The sequence below is a fragment of the Cervus elaphus genome, chromosome 14 (genome assembly GCF_910594005.1).
Source record: "Cervus elaphus chromosome 14, mCerEla1.1, whole genome shotgun sequence".
Taxonomy (NCBI): domain Eukaryota; kingdom Metazoa; phylum Chordata; class Mammalia; order Artiodactyla; family Cervidae; genus Cervus; species Cervus elaphus.
Window position 1 is genome coordinate 62908483 of NC_057828.1, and position 17443 is coordinate 62925925.

The 17443-nt window shown below is 57.3% G+C and overlaps 1 protein-coding gene across 2 annotated transcripts in view; it reads left to right on the forward strand.

The window, feature by feature from the left end:
* QSOX1 (quiescin sulfhydryl oxidase 1) overlaps window positions 1-17241 on the forward strand; it is a 40194-nt gene extending 22953 nt beyond the window's left edge. The window contains exons 6-13 of one of the 2 annotated variants that reach the window (XM_043923452.1): window positions 442-587; window positions 2223-2357; window positions 4367-4496; window positions 8347-8469; window positions 9265-9412; window positions 12990-13169; window positions 15432-15655; window positions 16479-17241. In XM_043923452.1, coding sequence (XP_043779387.1) covers window positions 442-587; window positions 2223-2357; window positions 4367-4496; window positions 8347-8469; window positions 9265-9412; window positions 12990-13169; window positions 15432-15655; window positions 16479-16487 — 1095 coding nt within the window. In that variant the 3' untranslated portion in view covers window positions 16488-17241. Of the gene's footprint in view, window positions 1-441; window positions 588-2222; window positions 2358-4366; window positions 4497-8346; window positions 8470-9264; window positions 9413-12989; window positions 13170-15431 lie in introns of both variants that reach the window. The other variant, XM_043923450.1, reaches the window with a different exon arrangement.
* Window positions 17242-17443: the final 202 nt, after the last annotated feature.

The window sequence follows — 17443 nt, forward strand, 5'->3', positions numbered from 1 at the left end:
CTCCAGGAGATCTTCCCAACCCAGGGATCGAACCTGCGTCTCTTACATCTCCTGCGTTGGCAGGCGGGTTCTTCTTCTTAACTCTTTCTAAAAATAAAACCATGTGTCTCAGTGCTTTTCTGATTTGGGACATAGATAGAAAGTCTTACAAATATAAAAATGAAACCACATTTTATTATGCCTTTTGCAATTCGTTGGAAAGAAATTTACATTAAATTGGGACTGTCCTCAAAGATTTGAGATGCGTGGCCTGCACAGTTGTGAGGCGGCAGCGTTTGCACGCCTTGCTGTGGGTTGGAGGTGGTTGGTGGCTGTCACTCACCACGAAAGCCTCCTCTTGGAAAGGCTGAGCCTGGCTGGAGCACAGCTGTCACCCAGGCGTGTGCCCAGGGCTCCGTCTGCCCAGTGGCCGCCCCGCCCTGATGTCCCCCTTCTCTGCAGGTGACACTGGACCTCTCGCAGCACCAGGGCATAGCGGTGCGCAGGGTCCTGAACACGGAGCGTGGCGTGGTGAGCAAGTTTGGTGTCACCAGCTTCCCATCTTGCTACCTGCTGTCTCGGAACGGCTCCTTCTCCCGGGTCCCTGCGTGAGTGTCTCTCCACCTGTCTCCCCCATCCGTCCCTGTGTTTCTCCTTTCTTCCTGCCTGGAGAGGCTGCCAGCCTTTCACAGGGGCTGATGAGTTCTTTGTCTTGCAAGTCTCCTGAGGAGTCCCTGGGCATGCAGGGAGCACCCTCTGCAGGAGGAGCAGATGTCTGCCTACGGCAGGGTAGGGGGGTCTACAGCCTGAAGTCGGCGCCCAGGGTGCTGCACACACACCTCTGCCCCCCAGCTCAGCAGTCCAGGCCCAGGTCCCTGGCGCACTCAGCACCCAGCCAGCGCCAGTGCTTCTGCACCAACCCCACCGCAGCCCTGGCCCTATTCCCCACCCTCCTCTCTTCCCAGACAGACTCCTTGGCAGGCTGCGGGCCTGGCAAGCCCTCAGCTATGCCTGACCCTCCCTCCCTTTGGTTTTCTAATTGCAGAAAAGTTCATTAGGAGCCAGACAATAGCCAGTTCCAAAATGCCAAGAGAAAACAATCAGGCCAGCCACAGCCCCTCTGTCAGGCTCCCGCTGCTGAATGGCCCGTTAAATGGCACCAGATGGTGCCTCGGTGTCCTCCCCGGGCAGATGATTGATGTCCGCCTGGCCCCGCAGGCAGGAGCCCGAGGGCCAGGGAAACCGAGGCCGGCCCAAGATGTCCAGTGAGCCGCTTCTCGGGGCCATCCGTGCCATCCCACTCTGGGGCCGGGCAGTGTGGCCCCTGGCCCTCCCAGTCACCCGGCAGCATGGGGCCAGGGCTTGTCAGGAGCGCGGCCGAAGAGGAGGCAGGATGGGCCCGTCCTGGTGGGAGCAGAGGCATTGTTTCCGCTCTTGGAGTTGGTGAAGGGGAAAATGGTTTGTGACGATGCTGCTTCCGAGCCATCTGCTCATTGATCAACATCGGGCTGGGACAGTGGAGTGGAAAGCAATGTTTCTTGATGCCGGCTCCCCCGGGGTGTCCCATCACACGGCTGGGCTTCATGTCCTTCCCTCCAGTGGCCCCAACCAGGAGGCGTCACCCGCCCCTCAGGACTCCTCTTTATGAGAAGAGACAGGGAAATCAAAAGGATTGGAAGAGACTTGAGAATTTTAGTAGTTTGACGAGTTGTGGCTGTGATTTTTTTTCAAAGTCAAGTCTCAAACTCCCGTTGACCTCCTCGGGGCGTGATGTCGCCTCTGGTACCTTGGAGCCAGCTTGTGCACTTCCTTGAGGCCACACACGCCCCTTTGTATCTTTGGTCTCTGGGGAGGATCATCAGACCCACCATCCAGTCTGCAGCCAGAAGTAGCACTCTCCCCAGAAGACCCACCGGCTCCGAAAGTGCCCTGTCCCCCACCCCCACCTCTCTGGGGCAGGTCGAGGAATTCATAGGCCCAGCCTCTTTCCCAAGTGGAATTTTGACTTCAGACTGGTGTTAAGCAGACTTAGCACAGCATGGCCAGTGAATAGAAAGGTTAACGTGAGGCGGGGGTGCCTCGCTTTTGACCTCACTGAGGATAAGATCAAACCAAGTTCAAGTATTTCTTAATAAACATTTTCATCAGGGGAGTCACCGGCCTTCTGTCTCGTCCTGAGTTAGCTCTGGGATTTCACTCCTCTGCGCTCACTGCCTCTCTCTGGTGATTCCCTTCCCTCACAGGCTTACAGAATCCAGGTCTTTCTACACCACTTACCTGCGGAAGTTTTCCGGGAGCACCAGTGGGGCTGTCCAGACCACAGCTGCGCCAGCCACCACCAGCGCGGTAGCTCCCACTGTGTGGAAAATTGCAGATCGGTAAGACCTCACCTCATCCCTTCCCCTCTCCACCTTCTCCTTGGATCACAGCACCCCCGGCCCACCCCTTCCTTCCACACGCTGTTCCTTGTCACAAGCCTGACTCTGGAGGGCTGGCCTTGGGCTTAGGGGGACCTGGGCTGCTGGCCACGCACTGGAGAGTCTTTCTGTTGGGGCAGCAGCATCTGATGACTGCGTTCTTCAGGATGGAATGCATACTTTCTGATGCATTCCGTTAGGAATACTTTCCGCATTCCTTAAGCTTAACTCTATTCAAGACCAAGTAGAATCAGCTTGGGAGGATGATCTGCAGCCTCCAAAACAACTTCCCACCCAAGCCATTACTTCTCCAACACAGATTTTTGAGTGCCTGCTATGTGCTAGGCACCAGGAATACTGATTGTGCAGGGCAGATATGGTCCCTGCCCAGAGATTACAGTCCTTTCACAGCATCCCTTCTAGGAAGGCACCTGACCTCACTTGAATGCCTCTGGGGTCGGGGAGCTCACTACTTTTCTTCAGCATAGTCAGTATCTTTGTGCACAGCTGTAAGCACAAGGAAACTGTTCTCTCTCAGCCTCTTCAGGTCCACCCTGGGGGTAGAATTTCTGCCTGTAGGGCAGGGAGATAGGGCCGTGGACTCTTGCTCTGGCCCCCAGGAGTGTACCGTGTGGAAATTGCTGAGCAGGAGGCTCAGAGCTGAGTCCAAAGGGTAGCCTCCTGTAGGGGGCTGCACAGGAGAAGTGGGAGTGGGGTCATCAGACTCTCCAGGAAGGATTTTGCATCCCAGCATGAGGGACTCTAAGGATGGAAAGTGCTAATGGAGAGTTATTTAGTAAATCAGGAGAGAAGGAAAGAGAAACTGAGCGTGATCATTGTAATTATTCAAATTGTAATTCTTCTGATTATTCAGATTGCTGTGATGGCTGGCACTTCTAACTATATGTGCTGGGCTCTGCTCTGTGCTTCTGTCCATTAACTCCTTTAGTCGGGGGCCACTCCTTGATGCAGAACACAAGAACGGAGATGGAAACTGAGACCCAAGGACACAGAAAGGGAGCAGAGGGAGGGGACTTGGGCAGGAGGGTAAAGCGCAGGTGGCCACAGTGCCCACCCGTCAGCTGATCTTGCTGGTTCCCCACCACCTTGGGAGGCAGGTGGGTCAAAAGTTCATTTTACCTGTGAGATCACTGTGGCTGGAGAGGTAGGTTGAGTTGCCCAAGCTCCCAGGGCTAGCCCACCATAGAACGAGACCAGAACCCAGGGGTCAGGAGGCAAGGGTAAAGAGGCAGCCTGTCCTTCAGGGCCCTGGGCCCAGATCCCACGAGAGCAGTGATGGGCACAGGGTGAAGCTGCCAGCGTGGAGCCTGCAACCCTTCTCCCAGGGCTGGGGTCAGCCCAAGAGGTGTGAGATGGATCCCTGCCTGATGCCCATGGTCTGGCAGCTGCAAGAACAGCAATCAGAATAACTGGAAACCCCACTTCCCCATTTCCAAAACCCCAGTCTCAGCCTTGACAGGCAGCCAAACCCATGGTCTTTCAGAGGGCCTGACTTCTCCAGAGCCATGTCGTGTGGGTGCCCCTGTGGGTCTACTCGTCTGTCCCTTGGAGTCTTTGTCCAGATCAGAGCATGAAGCTCAGCCTTCTCGTGGTCTTTTGTGAGTGCTAGGAGGGGTGGGGCTGTGGGCCTGCAGAGGGAAGACCCCACTCTATGCCAGGAGCTACTGAGGGTTTTGTATGTGTGCTTTTGTTTAATCCTCTCAGCAACCTACCTGTGAGCAAGTTGTTACTATCCCCATCTTACAGATGAGGCGTTGAGGCTCAGAGACATTAAGTAATCCACCCAGGGTCACATAGCTAGTTACTGGCAGAGCCAAACGCGAGTGTGTAGGACTCTGTGACCATCGGGAGTGCCTCCTCTTCTCTTCCTCTGGCCATGGGTGCTCCTCCTCCGCCCCTGCCCCATGGTTATCACCCCTTTCTCTCCCTGGCTCCCTCTGGGTCCTCAGCTCCAAGATCTACATGGCTGACCTGGAATCCGCACTGCACTACATCCTCCGGATAGAAGTGGGCAAGTTCTCCGTCCTGGAGGGGCAGCGCCTGATAGCCCTGAAAAAGTTCATGGCGGTGCTGGCCCAGGTGAGCGGGGCCCTGGGGCCCCTCATTCGGCAGCTCCACACAGGGCCCATGTGCATCCCTGCAGGCCCGTGCTGTGCCCGCCTGGAGGAGTCAGCCCGGCCCCTCCCTCTGGAGCTCGTGGTTGGGTTCGAATCTTTGGACCCACCAGCCGTCCCACTCACATGCCCCCCAGCCCCACGGGACAACCCCCTTCCCCTATGCAGGGAGGTGGGTGGGACATGGGGCCGGATGCCCGGGGGATATTCCCATTTGCACACATCTACCTGCCTGAGTCCTCCACCTCAGGCCGAGCCTGGACTGTGGCCTCTCACTCCCTGTCATGATCGGTGGGAAACGAGAAGCCATGGACCCCGCAGTGAAGGAATGAAGGCTTCTCTGAGTCTCTACTTTCCCCTCTCAGACTCAGAGTCAGAGGAAGCTCCCTGGCCTTGGCCATGCCTTCCTCACTCCTCTGTAGTCTCCTGCCAGCATGGCTCCTCCACGTAAGTAGCCATGTAAGTGCAGCTGCTACTTACGGAGGACCTGATGTCTGTCAGGCATTTAATCCTCTCAGTCTCGCTTCAGGGTGGCGAGTACTACCCCCTTAGGAGGTGCAGGTTACCCAAGTGACCTGCCTTAGGCCTCCCGGGAGGAGGTGTCATGGCCAGGCTTTGAACTGAGGTTCCAGGTTCAGTCCCCTGGAGAAGGAAATGGCAACCCCACTCCAGTATTCTTGCCTGGAGAAATCCCATGGATGGAGGAGTCTAGTGGGCTACAGCCCATGGAGTTGCAAAGAGTTGGATACGACTGAGCGACTAACATACACATACACACATCCAGGCACACACACGTACATATGTACACAGACCTCCAGGTTTAGAGCCTGGGCCCTTTCTCTGCCGCGCTCCTTACACACACACACACACACACACACACACACATGTACACACATCTCCAGGTTTAGAGCCTGGGCCCTCTCTCTGCCATGCTCCTTACACACAGACACACACACACACCCGTCTCCAGGTTTAGAGCTGGGCCCTTTTTCTGAAGATGAGATGCTGGCTGCCTCCTCTCTCTGCACCTGCCGCCTCCTCGCCTCCTCCCTCCCCACACCCTTCTCTGTGGCTCCAGGCCCCCTGCCAGCGCTGCCCTACTTAAATCCCAAGTCTCTGGCTGCCCAGGATGCTGAGTCAGATGTGGGCTCCGTCCCCTTCAGAGGCTGACTGCTGACTCAGCTGCCCTCGCCCTGGGGGCAGGTCTGAGCCCCTCCTTCTGGCACAGGTCTGGGACAGCTGGGGCTCCCTCTGGGGGTGGTCTGCACCTCTCCCTCGGGAACTGCTGCCTGCCTAGCCCTTCATCCCACCTCACCAGACCTGGCCTGGTCCACTTGGCTTAGTGACAGGCAGGGGTGGTCACACCGAAGACTCTGTGAGGTGGCGAGTGAGCGTCACCATGCCGTTCCAGTCTCAGCCGAGACAGCCTTCGGCCCCTCTCAGGTGTCCCATGCAGACCGGGCCCCTGTTCTTCAGCCCTGTCTGATCACAGAGCCTTTCCCCACCGGCCCTGTGAGCCGCTTGGTCCTCAAGTGGCTGAGGCCCGGGGTGGCTGGCCCAGAGAATTAGGAGAGGGGAGGAATCCTGGAATAGTTCTGTAGGCTGTCTTCCTGCTCGACACGTGAGGAGGGGCAGCCAGGAAGCTGGGAGGCACCCCCTCACCCCACAGCCGAGTCCTCTCTGAAGGACTCCTCCCAGCGGGGCTGTCACCCGAGTGCTGCTTGTGTCTCTCAGCTGGACTCAGAGCTGCTTTTGGTTTGCACCCCCCACCCCCACCCCTGTGTGAGGGAAAAGGAGTCAACCCAGGAAAGTCCTGACCAAGCAGAGGCTTAAGTGCTGCCCACCGAGCTTCTGCCCTCAGCAGCGCTGGAACTGAGTTTGGGGTGAAGTTCTCCCTGCCAGAAGACATGCCCCTCAGAGAGGAGAGGGCTGGCCCTGGGGCAGAGGCAGACTTGAGGTGGGAGCTGTGGGCCAGAGTGCACGGGCTCGGGGGCCTCTGAGCCGAGCAGCACAGCCCCCGAGACTGTAGAGACTTCTGGCCCTGCCCTTGTTGTGTGGTTGCTTCTTCCTGAGTAGCAGTAATGGGAGCAGCTGCCATTCCTTGAGGGGCTTCCCAGGTGGTAGTAGTGGTCAACAATCCACCTGCCAAAGCAGGAGATGCAAGAGACTCGGGTCTCTACGTTGGGAAGATTCCCCTGGAGTAGGAAATGGCCTCCCACTCCCAGTATTCTTGCCTGGAAAATTCCATGGACAGAGGAGCCTGGTGGGCTACAGTCTGTGGGGTTGCAAAGAGTCAGACATGACTGAGCACACACACCATTCCTTGAGCTCTGACAAGGTGTCTGACTGCAGAGTGCTCCTTTGTGCTTTAGCTTATCTGTATTTCTCAGGGTAAAACTCCATGGGTGGGTGCTAGCATTGTTGCATCACACGCGTGTCTGAGCTAACCGTCACTCTGGCCCACTGCATGCCTGGGGCACCAAAGAAAGCCTGGACGGCACAGAGCTCCCTCCGCCTGCTCAGCCTTGGGGACCTGTCGGCTGTAGGTCTGCCCTGCGGCCCAGCAGGGATCTCCCTGTTCCCTCACGGAAGCAGCTGGCAGGACTGGCCACTAGGTGGCATGTGGTCACCAGAGTTTCCCTGCTCCCAGCACAGGATGACTCCCTGCGGTCCAGAGCCCCTTAATTCATCCTTCCTCCTGACACCGTGGCCTTAGAGGGCGTCATCTTTCCTAATCAGGACAGCGGGTGAAGGTCAGTGAGAAATGCTGACTTGAAGCTGTAAATTTGTGTTGAGAGCCCAGAGGCCGGTGTGAGCTGACCGAGAGGCAGCATGTCAAGGCACAGGATTCTTTCTGGCCATTTCTCCTGCTGGGGGACAGTGTCCTGCCTGGAGGTTTGATAAGAACACTCCATGACTTCCTCAGAGGACTGGATCCCTTGGCAGGTTGTTCTGTTTCGGGATCATTCCTGTCTCCAGCTTCCATCTTCTTACAAATGTTTCACTGTGCTCTGGTCCCTCAAGTTTCTCCATACTGTCCTCCTGGCCTTCTTGGTGATTTTTCTGACCTGCTCTGCTACTGCAGCCCCCTCTCTCCTTCCCCCACCCTGGGTATGCTTGTGCGTGTGCTCATGCCTGCACACACACACACACACACACACACACACACACACACCCATCTTCCTCCCTGGAGTCCTTGTGGTTTTAAAGTGCTGATACTAATCAGATTTGAGTTGACTTATCTTCAGAGTAGCTTTTCCTGCTCCTCAGAGACCACGGGGAGTTCCCATCAAGATTTGGATCTCGGCTCTGGCCCCTGAGCTGCCTGGTCGCCACTGGCAGCCCGTGGAATACAAATGAAAGGCCATTTGCCAGTCCAGCCCAGCTGGTCAGTTCGCTAATCAGCTGCTCTATCAGAAGATTACCTGAACAGAGGCCCGTGTGGCCCAGGGGTCCCAGCCACCCTGGGCAGTGACACAGGTGCTCCGGCTTCCTCCCAGTGGGCGTGTGGTCAGGGGTCAGGGCCCCAGCCTGCAGCTTGAAGTGGGGGGCGGCCTTGAGGGCCCAGCCCCCCTGAGTGCCTCTGCCCAGCCCTCCACCTCACCTTCCCAGGTGTCCCAGGGCAAAGGTAGTGAGTGAGGAGCCCACATCTGGGTGTTTTTTTCCCTCACATTTGGGTCTTAGGCAGGATGTTTTCCTGGTGCTTTTGGAACATTCCAGAAAACTACCTCAGCCCCCTTCCGCCTGCCCCCACTGCCCTCCCCAGGGGAACTCCCGGGGAATTGCTTCTCACTCTCCGCTTATCGCTCCCATAGTACTTCCATGGCCGGCCCTTAGTCCAGAACTTCCTGCACTCCATGAACAACTGGCTCAAGAAGCAGCAGAGAAAGAAAATTCCCTATGGTTTCTTTAAAAATGCGCTGGACAGCAGGAAGGAGGTGAGTCCGGGAGGCAAAGAAGCTCTTCTCCATGTTCCATACCTATGGGAGCAGTAGGGGTCCACCTTGTCCCCTCTCACCTTCTCACCAATCCGTATTTAGGAAGGAGGCCGTGATCTTGGTTGGGTCCTTGCGTTGGTCATGAGTGAACCACCGTCTGTTGAGCTCTCTCTCTCCAGACCTCACTTAATCTTCACAACATTAGTGGAAGACAGATACTATTCCCATTGGGCAGATGAAGAAGCAGAGGTCAAGTAACTCTGTGTGTGTCTGAGGTCACACAGCCCTAAGTAGTTAAGCCAGGCTTTAGAGCTGGTTGTGAGACGCCCCTGGTGGGAGAGCTTTTTAACCACAGCCCCCTGTTGCCTGCCGGGCTCCTCAACACAGCTTCCCTCCAGGGGCGCTTTCTGGGCTCCTGCTGTCACCGCTGTTTGCACAGGTGGGCACGTCAGCCAGCAGCAGAGGTGCAGAACTTCCCTCACAGACATGTGGGGGGGATGGGGGTCAAGCCTGAAGGACCCTTAGAGATGAACCGCTCATTCTACAGAGGGGGAGGCTGAGGCTAGAGTGGGGACATGACTTGGTCTCTGTCACGGTCTCTCAGCCCTCCCGCTCGTTTGATGGATGCCACCAGGGGAGGGGAAACGCCCACCTCGAGGTGACAGACTGAGAAAGGGACTGTTTGTGTCAGGGCTGCGTGCAGACCTGGAGTCTCCTGCAAGCCGCTCTCCTCACTCGCCGCACAGCTCCTGTTTCTTCTCCGCACGTGCACTCACGCTCCTGTGTGTCCCCTAGGGCACTGTGATCGCGGAGAAGGTGAACTGGGTGGGCTGCCAGGGGAGTGAGCCGCATTTCCGGGGCTTTCCCTGCTCCCTGTGGATCCTGTTCCACTTCCTGACCGTGCAGGCAGCTCAGGAAGGCGTAGACCATTTTCAGGAAACAGGTGAGTGGAGGCCCAGGCACCCGCTGTGCCTCAGCCCACCCCATCCCGCCCTCTGCTGGCGCCCTGCTGCAGGCCTGAACTTAGGGGAGTCTGCGTTTGCAGCTGGTGATACATGATCAGTGTGGACCCAGAGCAGGGAGGGCCTGGAGGCCACTCTGTCCTGCTCATGGCCCCCAGGGTGATGCCTCACAAGCTCAGGGGTGTGAGGCTGCGCCCTGGCTTTCTCAAAGCCACAAGTTTGCTTTATTTTTACTCTTCATGTAAGAGATCTGGTTCTGTTTTTTGTACTCCTGTAAAGAAAAAAAAATGTATGTCTTCTTCACAATTTATGCAGCTAATAACGTGGACTCTGAACAACTTTACTGTATTTCCCCCTGAAAAAATCATTTTCTAGGGGAAACTGGGGAAACCTTGTCCGCTTTGCAGCCTGTTTTGTCCCCAAACCGTGCAACTGCTCTCCATCACTCACCCTGCCCCTCAGCCACACAAAACGACTGAATGGGTGGGCACCCAGTTCAGTCCCGTTCACTGAGGGACCAGGCTCACGCCAGGCCCTCCCTGGCCCAGCCTGGAGGACGCAAAGGTGGGAGAGACGTGCCCTGCCCCCAGTGGACTGTGAGGCAGGTGGGCACAGGGGCAACGGGGAGAGGAGGATGCGCGGGGCTGGGGGAGCGAGGGAGTGCTCCATGCTATTGGGAAGGGCGGGACTTGGAGGTCAGTGAAGGGGAAGACGGACGGAGTCCCGGACCAAGGAGATGGCCTGTGCGGGGACAGAGGGAACTGGAGGTGCGGCAGGGCGTGCAGACAGCCAGCTGGTCTGTCAGCCACGATTTACGGAGCATCTCTGAAGAGCCAGGCCCCGCGCTATGGGTGGGGTAGAGCCGTGCTTGCAGGGAGACATCTCTGCCTCGAGGGGACAATATTCCAGTGGCAGGAGACAGACAGTAAACACACAGATCATTTCAGGTGTGATGGTGAGTCTGTGAGGAAGACAGAACCTGTGGTGGGGTGAGGAGGCGCTGGGGAGGGGTTGCGTGTTCAGACAGGCTGGCTGGCTGGGGGAGGCTCCCCTGAGGAGGGGCCCAGTGCTGAGACCTGATTGGTGAGAGGGAGGCAGTGGTGGGATGTCTGGGACGGGAGCCCCGCTGGGCCGCCTGAGTCTGCTCAGGCCGCCACAACGAGCTGAGACACTCTGGGCCTTAAACAACAGAAACGTGTCTTCTCACAGTTCTAGAAGCTGGAAGTCCATGATGAAGGCGTTGGCAGGGTGGGTTCTACGGAGGCTTTTCCTTGGTTTTGTAGATGGCTGTCGTCTCCCTGGGTCATCACAAGGTCCTCCCTGTGGATGTTCTGGCTGTGTCCCCAAATGTCCCCTTCTTACAAGGACACCAGTCATATGCAATAGGATACACCCCAGTGACCTCTTTCTCACTTAATCACCTTTTTAGAGATGCTGTGTCCAAATACAGTCACGTTCTGAAGGACTGGAGTGAGGACTTCAGCGTAAGAACTTTAGAGGACGCGGTTCAGCCTGTAACACAGGTCAAGGACTAGCAAGTGCAGGAAACAAGTGGGGCGTGTTTGCAGCACCAGAGGGGGCCAGGAGGGGGCGGCAGGAGAGATAGTGGGCACTTGGAGGTCCTGGGGAGGGAGGGAGTTGGATTTCAGTCCCTGCATTATGAGAATCTACCTACCGGAGACCATTGGCAGGGGAGGGATGCTTTAGAGAGATGACTGGGTGGAGGGTGGGCTAGAGCAGGGCAAGGTGGAAGCGGGGCAGCCAGTTAGGACGTTGTGGAACTTGTCCAGGAGAGGCGGTGGCAGCTCGGGCTAGAATTGTTAGGTGAGCACGTGTAAGAAGTGGGCAGATTTGGGCATGTTTTAAAGGCAGAGCTGAAATGACTCAGTGAGGGATTGGATAAAGAATGTGCAGGATCAAGGACTTTGGTTGGACCCTGGACTTGGGCCTGAATGTCAGGTGGGTGATGGTTCTATGAGCCGAGAAATGGGAAGGCTCAAGGGTGGTAGTAGATGGGGAGAGGGCACACGTAACTGTCTGCATCTATGGGATCTCTGAATGGAGATGCAGACAGGTGAGTCCGCAGCTCTGGGGTGAGGTCCATGACAGAGACACAAATCTTGTGGTCGTCAGCATATAGGTGGTAGTTAAGACCTGGGGACTGGAAGAGTCCATTAGCGAGTGGGCAGAGAAGAGTGCAAACAGGCCTGAGTTCTGGGGCATTCAGCTTCCAGACCTCTGCTCAAGGAGCAGGGGCCAGCTAAGGAGACTAAGAAAGAGCCGCCGTTGCAATTTCAAGAAGGCCCCCAACATAAAGAGTTTCAAGGGGGAGGACACAGCTGAGTGGATGCTGCTATGCTGGGGGAGGTGGTGCAAGGGGAGGACCTCCCTGGCAAGAGCTGTTTCAGGGGTTTAGTGGAGAGAAAGGCCTGGGTGGTTTGGGCTGAAGAGAGATGAGCCGGGGAGAAGTTGGAGGTACTGGGGGAGTGATTGGGGTATGAGTCAGGTCAGAGAGAAATTTCTTTATTGTAGTTATTTTTCTCCTGTCGGAAGGAGCCCATACAAGGAGGAAATGGATGATGCCATAGCAAGTGAAAATATGGACAGGAGTGAAATCTTGGAGGAGGCGAGAGGGGTGAGGTACAGAGCGTGAGGGCAGGCATAAGGGGTGGTGGGGGTGGACTCAGGAGCTGAGGGAACTGAGGAGGTGAGAGGCAAGGCACACCTTGGTGTGGACACCAAAGTTGCTCAAACCAAGGGCCCAGGGAATGGTGGTGAGCAGGACAGAGAGCAGGGTGCTGAGGTCCCAGTGGGTGGAGGGGTGGGACTAGGAGACAGGCTTTTAAAGGGCTGGGGGGGTTCACTGCAGGAAGGAGAGAGTCTGGACGCAACCAATAGCGGGGAGGGTACTTCTACCACCTCCAGCCCTGAGGTGTGTGGAGTGTGGAAGACAAAGGGGTTCAAGTAGGGCAGGTTTGGGGGAGCAGTGGTATCTTCAGGGAGGAGCCCCTGTTAGAGCAAGAAGAGGCTCAGAGCCTGTGATGTTGCCAGTCCAGAGAGCCCAGTGGGAGGCCATGAGGGGACTGAGGAGAGATGGAGACGAATTAGGGGATGTGCAGAGCCGGATCAGGATGGGCTCTGGGTGTGTAGTGCCCAAGGGAGGAGACACAATGGAGGGCAGGTCACGACAGGAAGTCTGAAGCAGGAGGGGCAGGGTAGGGACCCACAGGTTGGGTGGTGGGCGCTCCAGCCCCTGCCTAACTCTCCAGCCACATCTCGAAGAGCCTGAGTGTCCTGACAATGAGTTTGGACTTTATCCTAAGTGTGAGTAAGTGATGAGGGCCTGGATAAGAGGCAGACAAGGGAGGCTGAGGTTTAAGAGTCTGGGGGGGATGGAGTTAGAGAAGGGGAAGTAGGCAAGGAGACCAGTCCCCACATCAGGTGGGCCCGGCGTGTGTGCCCTGTGCAGAGGAGGCCGTGGTGGGGACGGTGGTGGAATCGGCAGGGCCAAGCAACCTGCAGGGCCACCAGTGACTGACAGTCTCCTCTTCCCTGTAGCCAAGGCCCAGGAGGTCCTCCAGGCCATCCGGGGCTACGTCCGCTTCTTCTTTGGCTGCCGAGAGTGCGCTGGCCACTTTGAGCAGATGGCTGCTGGCTCCATGCACCGGGTCAGGAGTCTGAACAGTGCCGTCCTTTGGTTCTGGTCCAGCCACAACAAGGTCAATGCTCGCCTTGCAGGTAAGGAAGGGCCACCTCCAAGGCCGGAGTCTCCTGCAGAGGGAGGGTGAGGTGGGGGAACTTGGGAGTCTTGGACCAGAGGCAGGAGACGGGACCCTGACTGTCCCCCTAGGTAACACTCCATGTGTCACGGTGCTGCTCAACACTAGAAGCCCTTCACAGGCGCTCCCAGCCCTGCTAATAGATGCCAGCACCACTAGACCTATTTTCTAGATGAGGAGACTGAGGTTTCGGCACCCTAAGATCCTGGGCCGCCAATGCCGTTGCTCTCTCTCTGCCCAGCACCACGGCCACTCCCTCTGGCCTGCTGCTGGGGTCCCTTTTCCTGGCTCCCCTGTTCGGCTTTCTGGCTATTGACCCCTTTCTCAAACCAGTAGAGAGAAAAGACCTGGGTTTTTCCACCCTCCTGGGAAGGGTCTAATGATAAAACGTGCTTGGGAAGAAAAACCTTCCTGGAAGCCAAGGACCCATTCTCATAGGAGGAGGCCTTGTCTTCTGCGTTTCCCTCGTTTACAGTGTTTTCTATTCCCCTGTGTTAAGGAGTCTGATGGGTCCCACAGACAAAAGCATTAAACTCCAGGGGTGACCGGCAGCCATCTGTAGATGGAAGCCTGGGCTGCTCTGCGGGGAGAGAGGAAGCTCGATTGGCTGGGACAGACCTCCCAGGGGTGGGAGGCAGGGGATAAGGCCCAGGGCAGGCTGAGGTTAAAGGAGCCTGCAGAGCAGGTGGTGGTGCAGGCGGCTGCCCTTGTCTGCGTCTCCTGGGGCCTTCCGGTGGACCTCAAAAGAAGACACGTGCCATCTCTCCTCCCGCCCCTTCTCTCCCTGCCCCTGCCCCGCCCCTGCCGCCAAATGCTCGTCTGAGCCTCCAGCCTCGTGTGACCTGCAGGCTCCCGGCTTCCCTGGGGGCCCAGCTGCTGCTGGAGGTCCAGGAAGTCAGTGCCCTTACTCACTCTAGGACTGCCCTTTGAGATCAGCCAGTAACAATAATGAGCAGGTGCAAATGGAGTGCTCACTTTGCAAGGTCTGCTCACTATCACTTCTCACTGAACCCTTGGAATCTCCATGTTGCTCCCTCCCCCAAAATAACCCATCTGATTTTTACATCACTTGCTGCTGCTGCTTTATTCTGCCCAGACCCTTCAGGAGAGGTGCCTCCTCCAGGAGAGATGGGTTGATTGCGATTCCCCAGGTGACACTGGGCAAGGGGCTGGTGGCAGGCCCTCTGGGGCTCAGCCTAGGGCTCTGCCCACAGAGTGGGCCCTGCTTGGGGCCCCAGTGGCCTGGCAGGAAGGGCAACATCCTGTCTCTCTTCCCAAGTGTCCTTTCCCCCATCCAGGCGCCCAGCCCTTGGGACCCACCTGAGGAGGAAATTCCACTGTGCTGTGTTGAGTCACTCAGTCGTGTCTGACTCTTTGCAACCCCATGGACTGTAGTCCGCTAGGCTCCTCTGTCCATGGGGATTCTCCAGGCAGGAATACTGGAGTGGGTTGCCATGCCCTCCTCCAGGGGATCTTCCCAACCCAGGGATCAAACCCAGGTCTCCCGCATTGCAAGCAGATTCTTTACCATCTGAGCCACCAGGGAAGCCCAAGAATACTGGAGTAGGTAGCCTATCCCTTCTCCAGGGGATCTTCCCGACCCAGGAATTGAACCGGGCTCTCCTGCATTGCAAGCGGATTCTTTACCAGCTGAACTACCAAGGAAGCTCAGAAATTCCACTACCCGCTACCTACCCTAGAGGGCTGCAGGGGGTATAGGAGAAGCCGGGAAACTACCCTGTGCCTTGAACTCTTGCTTTAAAAACATTACAAAAAGAATGTATCTTTACCCATGTAAAACTTGGGAACTTTCAGAAAAAATGCAAAGAGGTTTAATGCTAATGGACCTACCAAAGCCTGCCAGACAGATCTTTCTGAGTCTTCTCGCCCTTTCCCATGTCTGGTCCCGGGGTACAAACCAGCAGTGAAGGTGACAGACAGTGGGTTAACATGGGGAAGTGGCTGGGGGAGAAACTGGAGTGCTGGGGGCGGGGGTGGGGAGGAACCTCCTTGTCCAGACGGGCACTACTGTTGGCTCTGCTGTGGGCCAGGCCCTGTGCCAGGTCTGTTATCTGCCCTCTCGCATGCACATCCTTTCCCGGGGCAGCGATGCCCCCTTTGTGCAGATGAGGGAGCTGGCATCATGAATGGAAGGGTGAGGTCTGGGTTTCCGGGTGTCCAGCATGTCACAGGCAGCCTATGTGTGTGCTTCTATTCCCAGGTGCCCCCAGCGAGGACCCCCAGTTCCCCAAGGTGCAGTGGCCGCCCCGTGAGCTCTGTTCCGCCTGCCACAATGAACTCCGGGGCGCGCCCGTGTGGGACCTGGACAACACCCTCAACTTCTTGAAGACCCACTTCTCCCCAAGCAACATCATCCTAGACCTTCCTTCAGCTGGGCCGGGCCCCCGGAGGGGTGCACAGTGGATGACAGTCATCCCCAAACAGGTGGAGCTGGCAGCCAGAAATTTTACCCTGGCCCCTGAGAAGGCTGAGGTCCCTGTGGGCTCAGGGATAAAGGCCCCTGGAGCCACCACGCCAGTGGCTGGACTTGGGGCAAATCACCCCAAGATGCAGGCTGGCCTCGGTGCGGCCACAGATGAGCCCGACCCGGGAGCTCCTGAGCAAGTAGTGGAGCTTCATAGGGATAAGTCGGAGCAGCCAGAGGGGGAGCAGCGCTTGAGCAGGAGAGACATAGGAGCCGTGTTGTTGGCCGAGTTCCTGGCTGGGAGGAACCTCCCCGGAGGCCCTTCAGAGCTGGGGCGAGTGGGCCATGGCTCCCAGCAGCTGGCGGGCATCCCTGACGGGGAGCCCGAGGCTGGGGCCGGGCAGGGCCAGGGCCAGTGGCTGCAGGTGCTGGGTGGGAACTTCTCCCACCTGGACATTACCCTCTGCGTGGGGCTCTACTCCCTGTCCTTCATGGGCTTGCTGGCCGTGTACACCTACTTCCGGGCCAGGATAAAGGCTTTGAAGGGCTATGCCAGCCTCCCTGCCGCCTGAACTGTCCAACCCGGGAATGGGGCAGGATAGGAAGCTGCCATCCACGGGCTCTTCCAGCCCCTTCTGCCCCCCTCCCCTTGCTCCTTGTCCAGGGACACCCAGCAATTGCTGCGGTGAAACCTCCCCAGGGCTTCTGGAAAGGGGTGATCCATCGACAGGGAGATGTGGACAGGGCCCGGGTTCATCTGTCAGCACAGGCAAGGGCAGCCTTGGGCAGTGGGGTCGGTAGGCTCCGTCCCCAGCCTCTCAGCGCCAAATTCCTCTTTTTCAGCTTATTTGAAGTCCTGCCTCATTCTCCCCGAAGCTTCAGTGTTTCCCGCTTGGCGTTGGCCCTAAACTGGGGCCAATGAGGCTGCAGTGTCCAAGGTTTCCCCTCTCCGGAGGAGGGGCCCCGGGACTGGAGTGGACCCCCTCCCTGCTTCCCAGGACTCCGTCCGTCCTGCTGCAAACAGCCCTTTGTGCCAGAGAAGGAAGGACTGCCTATGGCCTTCTGTGCCTGCCCATCCTCCAGCCCCTCAGACCTGCCCCCTGCCCTGACCCCCGGGTGGGGTTTGGCTTTGGAAGGGGCCCTGGAAGCTTCTGGAAGTCATGTTGGTCTCCCAGGTGAGGTCTTTGGGAGGAGAGCCTCTGGCTGGCTCCTTTCCCAAACCTTGGGTATAGGAGGAACACAGGCTGGAGCCGGGGTGTGACGGTACTGGGCTGGGGTGTGGGGTTTATGGAGGGCTGTCTGGGTCTCTAGTGCCTTAGCTGTGAGAGGGCCAGTGAAGCCTTTGCTCTGAATGTGCTTTCTGCATCGGGCTCAACCCATCTCTCCGATCTGGGTCTTCTGTCTTTTGATTTTAGTCTCCAAAATAGATGCTAATCTATGACTGTGGGGGATCTGGAGCGAGGAGAGCGCCGTCCCTCTCGAGGGTCACCTCCCATTGTGTAAAGGTTAAAAGGGTCATGGGGAGGGTGACGCTGTCCGCAGGCTCGATTCCCACTCCCCTCCACTGTTAGCGGGGGCTGTGGAATAAATTATTTTGTTAAGGCAAGCACCGGTGTGTTCTTTAACTTGCTACTAGCGTCCAGGTCTGGATTGCTGCTGTTGTTGTTTAGTCGCTCAATCGTGTCCAACTCTTGTGACCCCCCATGGACTGTGGCCCATCAGTCTCCTCTGTCCGTGGGATTTCCCAGGCAAGGATACTGGAGTGGGTTGCCATTTCCTCCTCCAGGGGATCTTCCCGACCCCAGGGA